The sequence below is a fragment of the Lathamus discolor genome, chromosome 1, assembly GCF_037157495.1.
Source record: "Lathamus discolor isolate bLatDis1 chromosome 1, bLatDis1.hap1, whole genome shotgun sequence".
Taxonomy (NCBI): Eukaryota; Metazoa; Chordata; class Aves; order Psittaciformes; family Psittacidae; genus Lathamus; species Lathamus discolor.
The window spans coordinates 139,815,189-139,834,215 of record NC_088884.1 but is presented as its reverse complement, the minus strand read 5'-3'; the positions used below and the strand labels follow the sequence as shown (position 1 = coordinate 139,834,215).

General features: G+C 34.7%; 1 protein-coding gene across 5 annotated transcripts in view; it reads right to left on the bottom strand.

Moving 5' to 3' along the window:
• The window catches only part of ATP8A1 (ATPase phospholipid transporting 8A1), a 119,280-nt gene that overhangs the window by 60,641 nt on the left and 39,612 nt on the right, over positions 1-19,027 (bottom strand). For 4 of the 5 annotated variants that reach the window (XM_065698091.1, XM_065698065.1, XM_065698074.1 and 1 more), the window contains 10 exons: positions 18,096-18,184; positions 16,325-16,369; positions 13,661-13,733; positions 11,166-11,271; positions 9,851-9,933; positions 9,637-9,686; positions 7,185-7,254; positions 6,061-6,145; positions 2,280-2,419; positions 750-888 (listed from right to left, as the gene is read on the bottom strand). In XM_065698091.1, coding sequence (XP_065554163.1) covers positions 750-888; positions 2,280-2,419; positions 6,061-6,145; positions 7,185-7,254; positions 9,637-9,686; positions 9,851-9,933; positions 11,166-11,271; positions 13,661-13,733; positions 16,325-16,369; positions 18,096-18,184 — 880 coding nt within the window. The remainder of the gene's footprint in view (positions 1-749; positions 889-2,279; positions 2,420-6,060; positions 6,146-7,184; positions 7,255-9,636; positions 9,687-9,850; positions 9,934-11,165; positions 11,272-13,660; positions 13,734-16,324; positions 16,370-18,095; positions 18,185-19,027) is intronic. The other variant, XM_065698084.1, reaches the window with a different exon arrangement.

Genomic DNA, 19,027 nt, shown 5'->3' with positions numbered 1-19,027 from the left:
ATTGCCTCAAACCTGGAGGTACTAATGAAAATAACCTTAGATCAAATGCATCATGTGCATGCAAAAAGTTCTTTAAGATTAATAATACTAATAAAAAGAAATAATACTTTATTTTAGGCACATATGTAGGCTACTGCAGAAGGGCTGATATGCCCACATGCAAAGAATATTAAATCTTAAATGCAGCTTTCATGTATTACTATTTAAAAATACAGATCTACTGCTGCCGAAATTAGTTAATGTGTGAGGGTTTTGTGGATTTTTTTCCCCTCCTTTATAATAAAAAAATAAAAGGAAATGTCTGATGGACGGTAAAAAGTTTGTAGCACTTTAAAGGACAATCTATATTGTTTTGCTTCAGTTACAATGGTCTCCACCAACTTTCTTGGATAGATGGAAAAATACAGAATGGAAAATAAAAATACTTATATTTTCTTTTTATTGTTCTTGCTGTCAAAACACAACGTATTCAATTCATTGTAGATGCTATAAAAAAAGTACAAATGCCTATTTTTTTCTCCTCTTTATGATAATATGACTTTTTCTTGCTGTTACTATTTTAACAGAGGAAGAACCCAACAGTCCCTTTTATCCACCTACCAGCAACTGAGAACGAAATTAACATTTAAATTCTGGAATGCCATATTATTTTTACAAGATACATTTCTGTTCTGAAGCAATTTTATTCTAGCAACTTCTATAATTTGTAAATCTGTAACAAAGCCATCAAACAAATGCAAACATGATACCGATGTTAATGGCAGTCTCTTGTTTGTCCCCAGTAAGTATCCAAATTTTTATGTCTGCTTTCATGAGAGTCTCTATGGTTTCAGGCACTTTGTCTTGCAGTTTATCTTCAATTGCTGTTGCTCCAAGCAGCTGAAGATTCTGTGAACATAGAATATTCAGTATACACAGGTTTTGTTGATTTAAATTGTTTTAATATTTTTAAATTTCCTTTGTTTAACTTTCCATATTTATGACTTGATTAATGCTTTCTAAATTCATTAATCAGATTTGGTATCAGCTAATAAAGATCCTCCAGTTTATTCCTATGAGCTTTAAGATAAATAACTATGTAGCTTTGCAAACTGCACAGTGAGACCACCCAAACTTCACCCATTATTCACAATCTCAGTGTTTGTTCAGCAACAGCTACCTTTTCCTGAGAGGCACCTCTCTGATATGAAGACTTCAGGAGTGCTATTATGTCTTCTTCTACTTGTAGCGTTTTTTTTCCCCAAAGTGAAGGAAAACCTACCTGTGAATTAATCTTAAAACTATAATCTTGATTATGTTGTTTTAAACTTCTCATGCAGCAGATCTGTAAGTTTTTTGTGACTATGTATGCTTGGCTGCTCCATCAGCAGCACTGCCAGAAACTCAAAGTGATTATGGCTCTGCTCTTGTGAAGTTGCATCTGGATTTTACCTCCCTTTCTGGGCCTTCAGTACAGGAGTGGCTGACAAAGTGGAGCAAGTCCAGCAGAGGGACACAAAAATAGCTTGGGACCTGGAGCATTCTTGAGAGTGTCTGAAGAAGCAGGACGAGGTTAACATGGGGAAAATATAAAGCTAAGGGAACAATTCCATGGCTGCCTTCTAGCTGAAGAGGGCTTGCAGAGAAGCCATCTTCCTCTAAGAGATGCATGGTGAAAGAGCAAGAGGCAACAGTCCCATTCTGCAGTAACAGAAATTCTAATTTAGAAAAAGGGAAAAAAGAAGAGTTGAGTGTGAAAATAACCAAACAATTGCTTACTGCAGCTGGGAAAACTCTCCTTGCAGAACCTCAAAACTTCATTAAAGTGCTGGTCAAACAAAATTAGCCCTGCTTTAACCAGGGATTTATGTCTACATGACCTCCCTAAGTCCTTCCAACCTTAACTACTCTATGTCTCTATGTCTCTAAGCTCATCATAAAATAAAGCAGATGTTGTTTGCCTGTTGTTAGGGTTTTTTATACAACAGAGCAACTCTGAAAAAAACTTCCAGTAGTTCAACTCAAAATCATCACTTTCTGGGAAGAAAATGACTTGTTGCAAGCACTTTGTCAAATTAATCTTTCCTTCACTTTGACTGTTTAATCTTCAGGGACTACATGACAGAGCTTCAGTATACTGCTAGATTTTTTTTCTAAGCGCTACTCCTCTATAATGATTCAGATTTCATGGTGTAGAAAGCAAAGACATTAATTAAAAAACCCCACTCTCCTCATGCGCCCCATCCTCTTCCCCCCCTCTCAACCCAAGCCAACTAACACCCCCAGAAAGCTACACATACTTTTTCAATTAGTTCGTAGCTCTCCTCAAGTTTAAGTGCTCTGTTCTGTAAAGCTGTAGAAGCACGGTGATAGACATCTAACCACTCTTGATAATCGCTTTCTGAAATCTCAGCCACAGCAAAACACAGAGTTCTTAAACCTAAAGAGAGAGCAGATATGATTCAGTAGTTGTTAGTCCCTTCCCTGATATGGCTGTAATGAGTAACTACCAAAAGATGAATTTATTCTGTACTTTGTGTATGCTTATGCCTGATTTTCAACTTACTGCATGTCTTGAAGAACTTCCAAATATATATATAAGGTAAACCAACATGACATAGATAGAAATTTATCCAACAGAGGAACTGTTTTAAGGTAGCTGAATGCAACTCAGGTGAGGTACTTCAATGGAAAAGAAAATAATGAAATTTCACACAAGTTTGATTTATCTTAAATTGTAAACAAAACATGAAGCAATCCCAAATGACACTTGCTGAACAAATATATATATTAGATTTTTAGGAACATTAAAACTTTAAGATTAAATTATATTTCTGACAAAAAGAAATTATAAACTTAAATGTTGCTACTCTGGAAAGCAGTATATCAGCACGATGTTACTACTATCTTTTTCCAACCCTCTTCAATGTCCTCAGGAAATTCTTGGTTGAAGTTTAAAATTCACCATCTAGAAGATGACCTTGAATCTGCTCAGATTTAATTTTCCATCTCACAGATTCTTTCAGTTTCCCAAATTCTTAAAATAAAATCTTTGTGTGCAGGAACATTTGTAGATTTTACCTAACAACCTTTGAGCTGCTTATATTTAACAGTTTTTTTTCCTTCAGCAGAAATCTGAATTAAGAACCATAGTGAGAATTTGAGGCTGCAAAATTTTAAGAGATCCATTTTTTGACAACATGCATTTACATTCAATTTAAATACCTGGGTGTGAATGTTCTAACAGTTCATTTTCACGTATTACAGATTCTTACATTTCTAGAGCATGAAATTATTATAACTCTTTATATACAGAGAACAGCAGTGCTCTAGCCAAATGATATCTTATGAAGCCACAATTTTCAGGCATGTAGATTTAGGAGGGGGATAAGCAGGACTTAGTGCCTTTGTTCATTTGCCCACTCTGTTCCAGGAGATGAACGAGCACCATAACCAAGGATGGCTAAATGAAATCTTTACTTGTTCATAGTTTTGTTGTTGTGTATAGTTCAACACCAGCAGCAATTCTGAAGTGATCAAGAGGCTGAGCATGAAATAATACATATGTGTCCCAGATTTAAGCAGCAATTTAGCATCTTCAGCACGAAAACCATTTGCAAACCTAGTATCTTGACAGCTCAACAGTATTAGAAACACAGGCTCTCGCCATCCATACCTAGACAGCAAACCTAAGACAGACAAATAAACTGATTTTTTTTTTTTTTTCCTCTGTGTAATAAGGATATGCTAGCAGGGTCCAAAATAATGAATATGAGGTGAAGGGGTGGAAAAGAATTTATCCCTGACTAATAGCAATATTATTTCCACAGTTATTTCAAAATATTTTATGCAGATGATAAAATGAAGAAATCAGTGTGTACGAAGTATCAGCAAACAAGCTTTTCAAGTAATTTTTCTTTTTAAAAATCAGAGACTAATTTTTTTTTTAATTTTTCATTTTAAAAAAGATTCTTTTCATTGTGATTCATAATAATCTTCCAAATGAAAAGTGGAAAACAAAGTATCATTAAGTCTGCTTCTTAACAGACTGGAACAACATAGGAAAATTACACACTTTTCCTATTTATCCAAGCAGGCATTAACACTCAAGTTTAATAAATGCTTAAATATTAATGCCAGCCATGCTAACCACTTCATTTTTGAACAACACACCAAGAGCATGCAGTAAATGCCAAGGACATACTGTACTGCCACATGAAAGGATACTCATGAGAAACTTTGCAACGTCATCGGCTGCAATTTAAATCTCATGCAAAAATAAATATCCTTAATCGATTCCAGAGAGAGAGAGAGAAAGACATACTGATTTTTTTTTTTAAGTTTTAAGACTGAACTTTATGCTTTTGAAGGTTAGAAATTCACTCTCTGAACAGTAAATCTTTTCATCTGTTGAAAATAAGGATACAAAAAGTACTTGAACAAACTTAACATTAATACTTATGTACAGTGGTTTTAACGATGGATGGAATTTTTCATGTTTTATGTTGATTCACTTGGACCAACCTGACTGCTAAGGAAAAAAATGGTATCAGCTGTACCACTGATTTAATGAGGACAGTAATTATGAATTGGATTGAAATTTTCATATCAATTCACACAGGTAGCAGATATAGACCTATTTTTACCTTTTCTGTAACCCAGTACATAGTCTTATGGCCCAAACTATCTTCACATTTAAGTACTTTTCCTTGACTGATCCTGATTTGACCTTTATAAAACCCCAAACTGGCCAATCAACTCATACAACTAGATTCAGGAGCTCAAAGGGTATATCTGAAGTTTTATGTTGTATCATCAATCTTGTTTGGTTTTAGTTCTGCTTTAAACTTCCTTGTATAATTCATTATAACTTTGATATGCCAAGATTATTTAAGGCCAACCTAATGTTCCCTGCAGAGATCTTGATATGGAAAACTAACAAAAGAAACAAAAGATGGCTTGCTTCTGCTGTCCTTGCCACAATCAAGAGACTTAAAGTGCTAACCATGACACTAATAAAAACGCCAAATTCCACTATAAACCAAAAAAGAAAAATTAGAGAAGTTGTATCTATAACAGACAGAAAAAGGATCTTTCCTGATACAAGAAGATTTGGCCAAACATCAGTCACCAAAAGGCAAGGATTGTATTTTAGAAAGAAAAGATTTTAATAAAGTTTGCTTTCCAGTGTATGTTTAAAAAAAAAAAAAGGTAAAATATTGCAGTTCAGAGTCCCACAGCTGTTATAATTCTGCTTCCAACTCCACTCTCTAAACTCATGAACAAATTAAACACGACGATACTTCACAAAACAACTCTATAATCCTTTACTAAGACACCAGAAAGGGGCATGGCATTGAAGATCTAGGAACTGTGCTAGAAGTACCTCCATGAAAACAGAAACATTTCTGCAGTCTGCTTTCCTCTTCATGCTTGTTTTATGTAATCATCCAGTATGATTAAATAACTAACTGGCTGCTTACATCAATCACCTTCATTTTGCAGTCTTTTAAATTTTTGTTACTATTTCATGAACCCTCATGAAGAGGTTCCCCACCATCAGCAGCTGCTTTGTAAGAGTTACTGTTAAAACAGCATAGACAACAAAACACACTGTACAGAACGCTAGTGCTGGCAATTTCCTTTATTGTGATTGGTGACAGAAGTAATATAGTATAAAGCTACCTTAAAAGCACTACGCTAGTAATTTTTAAGCAACTTCACTTTGGCTACTTTTTCCTGTGTGCCTTCCCTACAGCATTCATTTGGTGTGGGACATGAAAGTGATCGCAGGAAATGAGATCTTCACAGAAACAAACAATATGCAATGTGTTTGCTCTCCGGAAAAATATATTTTGTTTAAAAGACTCCATTGTACTATGTGGGCGATTTTTTGTTTTTTTAAAGCACGACCTTATTACTGAAATTTCTCAGTAAGATTTTTTTTAGAAGGCATCACTAAAACATAATTTTCAAACTTAATATGAATAAAACATTACAGCAACATAAAAGTGACAAAACCAAAAAGTTGAGGGGTAACTGAATTTCATGTTTAGTTTTATATTGAATAATATTACCCACCTTCCGTAGCAAACTGCTCTAGATGTTTTAAGGTGATTTCTTTGTATTTTGAACTTTCAGCAAGACGGTCATAAATTACAGTATCCTACAGAAAACGCAAAATGAACTCAGAACAGTTTAATAGAAAAAAAACCAGCTTTTGGTGTAGACAATACAAATCACGTAGGAAAAAGGAATAAAAATATGCAACACTGTGTTAATTTATTTCAGCATCAAAAGTGAACAGAAGTAATTTTATCTCAGAGGATGGAAAAAAGGACATTCCAAATCCTTAGGATGCTCTCAATTTACAAATTCTGCTATGATACAGTTTTTCTCTCCTACGGTTTTTGCTGTTATTTCCCTTCATTTTGAAAAGCACTGCTTCTACCTTTGGCTTGCCATGTGAATTCTTTTGATCTCCTAAAATTTTGTCTTCCTCCTTTTTAATATTAAGCCCACAAGGTAAAATTAGTGATTCAAAACCGCCATTCTCAGGTTTTTGTAGCTGGCTTGATATACAGAATATTAATAGCAGCTTCTTTCCATTTGAGAAGACATAGAATAGACATTTACATTCCATCAGCTTCATTTTTTAAAACCATTTAGCAACTGGATTTTCATTCCCCTCCTCCAAAATTGACTTAAAATATAGAACAAGCAACTTTGCCATTCCCAAACACATGATTAAGGTATCTTCCCATAAATCCTGTTTATAGGAAAATTTACCTCTGGCATAACATCAATGGAGGGTTAAAATTCCATTCAGTCCCTTATGCTAGATTACTATTTCTACCTAGTGATTCATGCTCAGCTACTCCAGCAAGTATCGAATAGATTAAACCATACAGTCATCCATTTCCTTGGAGTACAGAAGGAAAGAGTTAATAGGAAGCATAAAGTTATTAGTCCAGAACAAAGAATATGATGAACAGGTCTGTCATACTTTTGTAGGCAGTTAGTAAAAAAGACATTAACTAGTCCATCACATTAAAAAGCTACATAGTAAAATGATGTAAACTGAAAAAGGCATCAACCTTCCTTCCGCCATCTTTTCAATATTTTAACTGCAGTTAGAACAACTTTTTGCTTTCATATTGTATTTGTTGCACATGTCGACACAGGGAAAATAGAATAAAACTCACAGCTCCTTTGCAGTAAAGTCTTAACTTTCCCGATGGTGTGCGAACAATCACTGACATTCTCTTCCTTGTGCTGAAAGAGAAATAAATGCCCTACATAAGGTGGCTTATAAATATAAATATTTACCAACATTTAACCTAAGAATATCAATCTTATGTAAGACAAAGAAGTAAGGGCTACCTATTATGAATTATGTTCTCAGGTGACTGGGCTGAAAAAACAGTTTTATTGTCTAATAATTAGAGCGAATGATGTTTTTCTGTGTATACTTCTGTAGGCCTATAAGTATGGGGAGCCCTGAACAGCAGAGGTTCTGAACAATTCCTTGAGCTTATGGTACCACAGCAGTGGTGGTATGTGAGCAGAATATATGCTGGAGGCAATCTAAACTCAGCACAAGTTATCAAAACACTACTTGGTCCGCAGAGATTAGTACTATATTTAGGAATATTTTTCAGCTGGTTAAGGATTTATCAGTTGCTTTCAGTATGCTGACCTGCCAGTTAGAGTGAGAGCTACTTCCTTGCTATGAAAAAAGTGCAATTAGCATATTGTATGTCTACTACTTCTCTTTCCACAGGCACAGCTATTATCACTGTAAAAGAGAATACCATAAAAGGTGACTCTACCAAGAATTCCTACAAGTTCTACTTCTGTAACATACTTCTTTGAAAAACTATCCTATCAAATGTTGACAGTGCTGCACTTTGCTTGCAGAAGAGTCCTATGGGGCTTGTATTGGAAGGTGGCAAGGAATCAGTTTGCATTTTTTTCTGGGAAAAACTCAGAACACCTGGAAACACTTAATTCAATAGTTTAATCGCTACAGATTACTTCTCTGAAAGTACATGCTCCTACCCATACATATGGTGCTATGTTTTAAAACCAAAACTTCCCTTGCTGTGGAACAAGGGTGACCTCTAGTGCCTCTAACAAGTCAGTTCCAAGAAAAGTATTAGAACAAAACCAGCCATAAAACTGAAAGCTTAATAAAGTTGGGTAATTGGTATCCACCAAAAAATTTAATCCTCCAAAGGTTAGGATTTGAAAGCAATTCTTCTTTCTTCATAAAGCACCACTGCTTAAATGACAATTTGAGACTGACACAGAAATTTAAAGAGATCTATGAAATCAAGACAAAGACCAAAACCAGAAACAAAGGAATCCTTCACTACCACTCCATGAATGCAGTATAAACTTTCACGTACGTCGAACTAACAACAAATGCACTTTGTGCTACATACTTGCTACCTTTCCAGAATAGAAAGTGAAAGTAGTTCCTACAGAAAAATGAAACCCTGGCATAAATCTGAACAATTTCAAGTATTTCCTCTACAATATACAAAACCAACAGTAATTACAAGCAGTCATGAAAAGACATTCAAAACTATAAAAATTACTTTCTGTTGCCTCCCCCCCCCAACTGTGGTGATCTTGATGCCTCACATTATTATCATTATTATTGTAACGATAGGCAAACCTCTTCTGTCACCCAACCTCTATATGTTCAGCCTTTGATTTTTATTTCTCGATATGTTTTGCTTCTTTAGCTAAGCTCAAGGGAAACACAGTAGGAAAGGCAGGAAAACAATGATCACTTTCCACAGGCACAAGTAATCATTCTGAGAAAAAAAAAAAGCGCTTCCTCTACACACAAATCCCTTCCCCATCCTGTGCCAAAGTAAGCAATGGGCCTACAAAAACACTTAGAACACAGAGAGCATACACGGATACACTTTAAACAGATTTATATAACAAGTGAAACTACATCCAGATTTCTTACGGGTACCTTCACAATTCCAGGAGGTCTGACATTAACTTTTACTGAAAGCAAAGCATGTGACACACTCAGTTTCCAAGAAAACTATCTGGCCAGTTGCTCTAGTGCTCAAAAAAGGATGGTTTTCAGTCTAGAATATTTAAGTCTAGAGTATTGAAACAAGTTATAATTATGCATGTGTATTTAAGGTCAAATGGAAAATTTCATACTATCAGTCAAAGCAAATACAAGTTATGTTTTAACACTTACTTGAATCTTCTCTCCTGCCTCCAAATATCAATTTTTTAACAAATGACAGGGTGCCACGGCTTTCAGAAATACCTTTTGAAGTTCAAGTACTTTCCTATACTCTTTTTTCATGTAATTTTTTAAAGCTTTGAAATTAAAGGTCTTTGCACAAAAGCAAAAGTGAAAAACATTAGCCAAAAAGGAGACAACAAGAAAAAATACATGCCTCTGAAAATACTTTACAATAAAACCAGAAGTATGATCTTAATCATGTACACTGCTGTGCCTATAGTATCATATTATTATGCAATAATTACATATTATAGGCATAAGAGATACACAACCTGCATACTTTGCCTGTGTAAATTAAAAATGCTAACATTTTTATCGGCAAGAAAAATTCATATTTTCACAAAAAGACACTAAGCGCACAACATACTGTTTACCTTGTAAACTCCAGGACATTTAGCAGTTCATATCTCTCTTCCTGTCCCAACTGAAGAGTAATAAAAAATAGTGAGAATTAATGAAAAAAACCCTCAAGAAACCAACCCAACCAACCAACATCTCAATACAGATGTACCATGTCGAAGTTATTAAAATTATTTAACATAGCAGGAATAAATACAGCAAAATATAACATTACTCCAATGTACTTACAGACTCTATGATTACTGAGTCAGGTGTCCTTCCAGTGAATACAAAACTAAGATGCCTGGCTGCTCTGACCAATGCTCCTTCATCTGCAACAAGTCAAGTAGTTATTTTACAGATGTGCCAGAAAACTGTTCGTTTACCCCATGATTTAATGGACACAGTCCAAGCTTTTCTCTGTTTGACTTCCTTTTTCCTTTATAGATTTTAAGATCAGATGTAGTGCTGGAAAGAACTCTTTGTTTCTCCTGGTGAAACTGATGAAATGAGTTTATAGTTCAGAGGAAATAAGCCCTCGAAAGAACATGCCTCTCAGATCAGTAATGACAGCACCCCCTTCAAAGCACCTAGGCAAGCACCTTCCGCAGTAGGGCACTTGACAAGGTACCTTTCTTTTTCTGTAAATTCTGTTTTAGAAGTGTGATCAGCCATGCCTATAAATAATAGGTAACTTCAGTGCTTACTTTTAGGAAACAAGTCAAGCAGCAACCCAGCCCCCCATATGCATCAGCTGTCTCCAAAAAGCTCAAGATGTCGGAACAGAATTTGCTTGCAATGCTCAATAAAACATTGCCTTGGCCTAGTTAGTTTTACCTGTGGCCCTACCTCTGCCCTTGTCTTCCAATTGTTGAAGGACAGAATTTAAAGAAATAACCACCTAGGAACTGGGGCAGACAGGGAATATGAGGGCTGGAGACTCTGCACTTCATACCATTTCTCCCATCATAACTTGTCATAATACATCAGTGCAGCAAAGCTGAGCATATTTTAATCATTTTGCCTTGCTTCATCACTTCCTGAATTCAAAAATTGCCTATGAACCACAGTAGGCCTGAACCACACCTTTTGCACTATAATCTTTTGTTACTCTCTACTAGAGCTTTATCACAGCTTTTAGCCTATTAAAAATAGTTTTAATTTTTGATTACAAATACAGTCTCTGATCTAAATCATGGTTACCAAGTAAAGAATAGGTTCAGAAGCAAGGACATCAATTTGTCTCTTGTTTTGACTTCTATTTGTGTTTCAGCAGCTCCTCCAGAGCTCCACCACCTTAGGAGTGCTGTATGGTTAACCACCCTTTGCCCTTACATAATCCAGAGGGCATTCATATGTGTTTTCTAAAGCAAATTAGAGAAGTCTAAATCTTTTTTTGATAAAACTGATTTTAGCTGACACCCATTCCTCTTTTTTTGAGGGATATATCCTTGTTAATTTTGGAAGATATTAAAAAAACCAGAACAACTCAACAAATGTTGCATAAAATTTGCTTGTTGAGTTAATGGAATAATTCACATTAACTCAGTTATCTGAGTCTCACCTGGAGATGCTGCTTGATATATAATTTTATCACCTTCTCTTTCTGGAACTGCTGTATGACACACTGCCATCATTGTCAAAAACTCACATATTATAGGTGCAGTTGGCTAAAAAAAAAATATGTCAGAGTGTGATTAAGCAATAACTAACTGAAATGTAATAATAGATATGGACAAACAATAGTCATGTTAAACCTAATGAAAGATTTTTTTACCCTCTTCTTTAAAAACTACCAACAACTAAACAGACATTACCTGTATACACTAATTTTAGCATGCAGAATGACTTCTCACTGCTGTACTTGAATACTGTCTATATACATACCATTTAGTGTCATTTGCTATCACAACAATCAAAAGCAGATAACCAGAAACCTATTATTAATAATAATTAGTATTTCAATAGGCATTTTATAGGGAAGGTAAGTCTGAATACTGTATTGAAAGAATTTTACTTTATTCACTGTTATCTCTTTGGAAGTTGTTTTTTTACTAGAAATACTCCCTTTTACATAACTTTTGTCTAACACTGTATTTGACAACAGTTTTTAAGAACCTTTACAAAGATGTAGCAACCAAACCCATAAAACATGTGGAAAACGATGCAAGGTCAAATAGTCAGTTTTTAAAGAAAGACATTTAAATGTATGTCTCAGGCACTTCAGAGTCTACAAAGCTGAAACAATTTCAACTGATTTAGCCAAAAAAGGGGAAAAGAGTGTGTACAAGAAAACTAGTTGATCGTTACTGACAAATACAGCTAAAAACATTAGTATAGCTGAAATCTGCAAAAGGAATGGACTCCTGAATGGATATTCAAAAGAAATGGCAGCATTCCCCCTAAATAAGCTTAAAGCAGCTGCCCACCTCAAGCGAGGGTTGTTTTTTTTTTTTTTTGTAGCATATTTATTATATTGTGAAGCTGTCCCTTGAACACTGTGTTCAGTTTTGGGTCCCTCAGTACAAGAAAGACATTGAGGTGCTGAAGTGTGTCCAAACAAGAGCAACAAAGCTGATGAATGGTCTGGAGCACAAGTCTTATGAGAAGCAGCTGGTAAATGGCCTCAAGTTGTACCAGCAGAGGTTTAGACTGGATATTAGGAAAAATTGCTTCACCAAAAAAAACACAGTGGCACAAGCTGCCCAGGGAAGATGTTGAGTCATCATCCCTAGGCGTATGTAAAAGACATGTAGACGTGGTGCTTAGAGACATGGTTTAGTGGTGGATTTAGCAGTGCTGGGCTAATGGTTGGACAGAATGATTTTAAGACTCTTTTTCAATCTAAATGATTTTATGATTCGATAACAATGAAGATAACATCACAATTACTCTATAAAATACACTAATCTTTGAAAACCTAACTTAATTCCATAGTGCAGAAACACTAACGGGAGCAGGCTCCTATCCTCTTCCACTGAGGGCCTCCAGATCCTCTAAGATTTATTCAGAAGCCTGAATTACACATCCTTTTCCAAAGTGCCTCAGAATGCATTTAACATACAGTGGTGAAATCTCTTTGAATGTGTGCCCTAATTTTTAACTTTAAGATGTACACAGATGCATTTTTATAGCTTGTATGCTCACACTATATATATCCTTAATACTACATACCTACCAAAAAACTTTCAAGATTCAGCCACTTGCACACCAAGTGTGCTCACTCTAGACAACAGCAGTAACACAACAATGCCTCTTCCAAGCAGTCTGTTGCTAGCACTGAAGACAAAAATAGCCTGTGCAGTAAGTGTAAGAGCCCCCTCTGCTTTAGCAATAAAATACTTCAGTCTGATAGTTACCCTGAAATTATCTTCCCAAGAAGAAAAAAAATTAAAGAAAGGAGCAATTTGTTTATTCTCTTCAAAAAGAGAACTCTTACACTATTAAAGGTAGGTGCTCTTGGTTATGACTAGGCAAAAACATCCCTTGTACAAATGACAGAAAGTGGAATGATGGTACTGATCATAAACCAAGCCATTGACTTTCTGTGAAATGTATTGTCCTTTTTAGGGTAAATACCAGCCTCTAGAATGCCTATTTCATTTCATCACCTGAACTGATGATCTAACCTCATGGAAGCATGTACGCAAAAACAATGTATATGGTTGACTCCTGTCTAAGACTGGGCACAGAAATACTAAGTCATGCCAGGACAGAAGTTAACCTGACTGATCCTGAAAGCTTCGATGGATGTCATGACATCATACAGTCAGCAAGAATAATGTTAAAACCCTCAGAGAATGAAAAATGTAAGACTATTATATTTCAGATTCATAGCATCTGAATCATGCCATTTCCAAAAAAGAAAAAGAGAAAAAAAAAAAAAGAAAAAAGAAGGGCATATCTAATACGTACTGACAACAAACAATTATAAAAGTATTCATGAGGTCAAGTATTCATTTCTATTTTATGTAAATGTATCATTTATTTATTTTCCTTCAAAGGACTTCAGAAAGCAGTGGTCTGATTTCACAAAACAATGGTTTCTATAGAACTTACATGATCACTCTGAAGATTCTCCAGTAATGATGGGTCACTAAATGGTTTTTCTTCTCCATTTTGTGAGCCCTGCCTAAAAGTAAATCAGTAGAAAAGAGATCATCAGTGGCATATTCTTGACAATTCATATACAAATCATCCATGTTACCGTGCTAAGGTCAAGCAAAAATACTGTTTTTCATCTGTTACAATAAAGGCTGCAATCACACACTGTGAGAAGTAAAAAGGTACTTGTGTCACATCTCCAAAGCTCATCTAATTTTAAGAAACCTTAATTTATAGAAATACACTTAAACCCAGGGAAGTTTCTCTGGTGACTTCAACTAATGCAGGATGAAGTAAAAAATATATCAAATAGATCAAAATAGATATCAAAACTGTGGCTTCTTGCTTTTTGATCTCTAGCATGCAATTACAGTAGGGACTCAGGAAAAGATATGTCTGAAGAGATCACATTTCATTGAGAAATCAGCAGTTTTGGAATAGGTTTGCAAATGCTTCAGAAAAGAAAGTCTGGTATCTGAAAGAAGTAAGCAAATTGAGTTCAGACATCAGGGAAGCCTGGATGAAGATGGTTTGTTCCTATTACTCACAACCAAAAAGGCACTTAGTAAACAGCCAAACACCACAGCAACAGTGGTGAAGCAGGGACTGAAGAGATGCAAGATGGAGACGGCTCTGGAGAAACAAAATCATACACTATGATCTCTCAAATTGCATAAATCTTCTGGCTGAAGCTGAGAGCTCAAAACTGTAGATACTTCTAGGAAGGCTTGTTACTGCAGCTGACTTGAGTATATTAAGATGATCTAGTGCAGTTTGAATCTCAGTGAACTAAAACGGTGCTGAAAAGTAAACGCATTTGGAGGAAAGTATTCTTTTTCCATTTACTTTGGATCTTGCCTTGGATCACATAATCTTGCAAGACAGTGAATACATTCTGTGATCTTAAGTTGAAGGATAAACCATATACATCAAAGGCAGTCTAAAGGTTCTCCACAAAACCCAAAACTGAGCTAGTTTAGTCCTGCACTACCATGGAGGAATATGGTTTCTATACAGCCACTCAAGAACTACTTTTTCTAAAAATGTATAATTAAAGTGAGAAATTTGAAGCATCCTTATTCACTGAAACCTTTTTTTTTTTTAAATGCAAAGCAAATAGATCTTGAAGTGTCAAATATTAACAACTTCAGATATGTTAAATATGGTTACAGTCTAAGGTTTATACTTTGTTTGCTTTAAGCCTTCTGACAGAGAGACTTCAAAGTATGCTCCAGATTCTCAGTGCTACAAAAAGGAAAAACTTTTGCAGGTATATGCTGTGTCCAACTGGAACACAATTCTTTCTAATTAAAAAAAATATTGAAAAGATTTGGAATTAATGACTTTAGTCATTTTAGGACTAGAAATGTTACTGTCAAGCAGAGACTATTAATTGCAATAGATTTACACACAAAAAAATTCTTAAGTATCTTATTTCTAAGTATTTACAAGATGCTAACTGCTTATAGAAGTATTGCCTTTTTTTAGCTACTGTTCAGGCCTCAGTTTACCCATTTTCAGATTTTGATGTGGATTAAGCCAAAACCAGCCTTATTTCATAAATATTTTATAAGCAAGCATGCTTAATTTCATGTAAGTATTGCATTATTTTAATGAAGTCAACACTTTCGCAGTTAAGCACACTTGTTCATCTTTCGAAGAAATACCTTGCTGCTACATCAAATGAGGATATTCAGGTCAGCTAAGTCTTTGGGTTGTGCATATGTGCCACTTTTCAAGTGCATGTTGGGGGTATTTTTCAGGTTTGGTTTTTTTTTTTATAATCTAAAGAAAGAGTTATTAATTCTACTTTAGCAATGCAATTTTTTTCACCTCAAACTTTTTAAACGTAAGACAACACATTAGAGTTTTGTGTTACACATCTTGCTGTAACTTTCAACAAATACAACAGTGATATTTTAAGTAAATGATATATTTTCCCTGATCTAATTTGAATGGCATTGAAAATACTTAGTTTAACAAAGTATGATGAAGTAGTACAAGGCATCATGCAAATGGTAGCAGAAAGGAAGCCAGGACTTAGTCTTTCCTTAGGTCCCCATTAAGAGATTAATGTTCACCCCAGAGTATTTGTCTGATACACAGTTAAGAACTACGCAGTGCTAATAGTCTAAAACTATCGATAGGAAGTAAAATATTAACAATAACTTACAGCATTTTCACTTTCAAATACTGTCTTTGCATTCCAACATGTTAGAGATTATTACTAACCTATTGCTAAGTTAACTGTAAAAGTGTGATAAAAGCTAATACCAGCTACCTATTCCTAAGTAATAGTAGAAAAGTGTGATAAAAGTTAATACCAGCTACCTTAATAAATTTTAAAACTTTCTCTCCAACAAGCAATTCTGAATTATACAGGATTGTCAGGAAAGTGACTGTACTGTGTCTCAGTGATCCTATTAGCAATTCTGTTCCAGAGTACACAACCTAATGCCACAGAATATGCCACAGATGGCATAAATTTCTGTAAGATTGTCAATATGCAACAATTTGAAGACAAAATAACATTTGAGTAAAATATGTCACATATAGCTCTGTGTTCTTAAGCTTGAATCTTCAACAAACACCACACACTAAATCATTTTTAGAGCTTACCAATCATCTGAAGAAACACTATAATCCTCAGGCTCAGGGCAATGGCTGCACAAGAAGTAAGGGAAGAACAGAAACAGGGAGAGGAAAAAGAATCACAAAGGCTAAAAAATTTGGTTATGTATAGAAAGAAGTTAGTTAATGAAATCAAATTACTAAAATAAGAATTTTTAAATGTATTTCAACAAAGTATTCTGCTAGTGCCTAGATAACAATAAAATATTGCAAAAATATGATTTTTCTCTTGAGGCTTTATATACTATAAATGATAATTTTTTTTTTTTCAATTGAAAGCTTGTCTACTTAATAACTTATACCAGTAGGTATAAAGACAGTTGTCCTACTTACAAATACTTCTTTATATTTCAGTATATATGCATTGTTACAGCCAGCCACAGCACATGAAGGACTCTGCCCTATGATTACACAGGTTTAAACATACCACAATTTATAGCACACTTAGAAAGAAGAAGCATAGGAGATGGAACAGTCACTTTTACCCTTCCCTGTGTTCCCAGCTTCTTATTTACATCAATACAGAAAAACAGAGTGACTCTGTTCTCTGAGTAGCTATGAGAGATGCTGTAAGGCTATTTGCTGTAAAGAGAAACTGCTTTCTAAACAGCAGTGCTAACCAGAAAACTGCAACGAAAATTTCGTGGGTTTGTTTTTTTCCTAAAAACTACATTCACACCTAGGTTTCATTAAGGAGAACTTTTAGAATTTGTGCTATATCAACTTGTGACGAAGAAATTTTTCACCAGATTATCAAATACTGATTTTAAGTGCCATTACTATTAAGGTATTTTTTATCTTAAAAAACTGCTATACAAAGAACTTGAAAATAGTTCACAGCAATTTCTCTGAAGTTACAGAGTTAGGTCAAGTGGTTGAAATTGAGCCCCATATATATGTGTGTGTGTGTGTGTATATGTGTACGTAAAACCACACACACTTATCTGTATTTTAATACAACTAAAAAAACCATCAGTATAGTTAATTCATTAAAGATAAAAGATTTTTTAAAACCAAAAGTCTAGATTGGACTCATGAAAATTAGGATTTTTAAAGGGATCCAAATCATAAAGCCATAAAAGCCAAGCCATCACACCTTCAGCACAAGCCCAACACTTTACGACCACAGCCTCCTCTCTACCTAGTACTAGAGGTGTCTAATTAACAGCTACTGAATGCACTGAGATTGACCCAGGTCCAGCATCTCACATGCTGGTAAGCCACACTGGAATTTAAAATATAGGTATTTCTACTTTATGTATTGCTCTACTATCTATTTTTTTTTCTCAAGTAAACAGCCCTCAAAGTTTGAGGCTTTTATGAACTCTATTGAAGGAGCTGGCTGCACCTGCTGACAAAGAAACAGTACAATGCTTTGTTTGCCTTTATTTGAAGAGATTTTTTAATAGGGATTGATATTTGGAGTTATGCCACTAGAACAGTATTCGTAAAAGCCATCTGGATGGTGGTTACAGTACTGTAGTTCATGCTTCCATGCCAATGGAAGCTGTGTTACAGCAGCAAGCTTTCAATTTCTAAACTTTAGTTTTATTCCTCTTTGCAAAAAGAGATGTTGTAACTGAAGTGTTGATACCTCTTGTAAGTAACATTTCACAGCCACAAACTGAATTATAGTTTTAGATATTGCCAAGCTTAAGTTTATTTTAACCATAGTTTATTTTAACTATCAAACAGATGGGTGCATATGGAGAGGCAAAGAAAGGCACACAGATAATGGACAGTATGTAAAAATACATACCCATAAGCAACTCCTGCTACAGTACACTTCTTGAATTGCATGACATTGCATGTCAGAGTACCCGTTTTGTCAGAAAATATGTATTTGACCTAAATGAATAATAAAAGTTATTACACATCAACATTCAGCAGCCATTTACATATTTAATGCAATTCATGACTATCAACACACTAAATATTTTTACCAGTTCTGCAGTCTTCATAGTTGATAGAAAAAAACCCAACAACCAGTAACCAAACGATATATAAATCTGGCAGATGCACTGTTTTGATACCCATTTCCAAGCATATTAATCAAATGAGATGTCAGGAAGCTTAAGCTTGCTTCAGCACATGGTGGTATACTTAGCTCTCCATCACTTATTGAAATGCAAGAAACCAGTGAAGAACAATGTCTATGTTAATAAAATATTCTATTTCTGACAGAAAGCAATACAGTAAAAGAGAAGTGTCTACATGCATATCTAACCCCTCTTTTTGACACTGAAATATCTTCTTAAAGCCAAAACATGAGTAAAAAACCAACAGTTCAGAAATGCCAAGTTGCAGGAATAGATGAAATATCTTCCTTCCTATGTACTCTCCTATTTCCCTAACATCATAAACCCTTCCTCTCCGGAAACTACTAGTTAAAGTATTTTAAAACTGAAGCTGAAATAAATTTATCTGTGATATATTTAAATTTTGTTCAAACCGAATCTTAAGAAGAAAGCTAATTTATAAAGAAATTAAATGGTCTGTGATGAAGCAAAGGTTCTATTACTCAAAGGTAAACCTCAACTTTAATTTAAATTAAATTTAAATTAAAATTTATTTCTCATTAAAAAAACCTCACAGGATTCTTAATTAGGCATTAACTGTATTATACCCGAAGCTAATAAGGCTATGCATTAGTAAAATTTATTCTGCATTTCCTACTTAAAGATTCTGTTT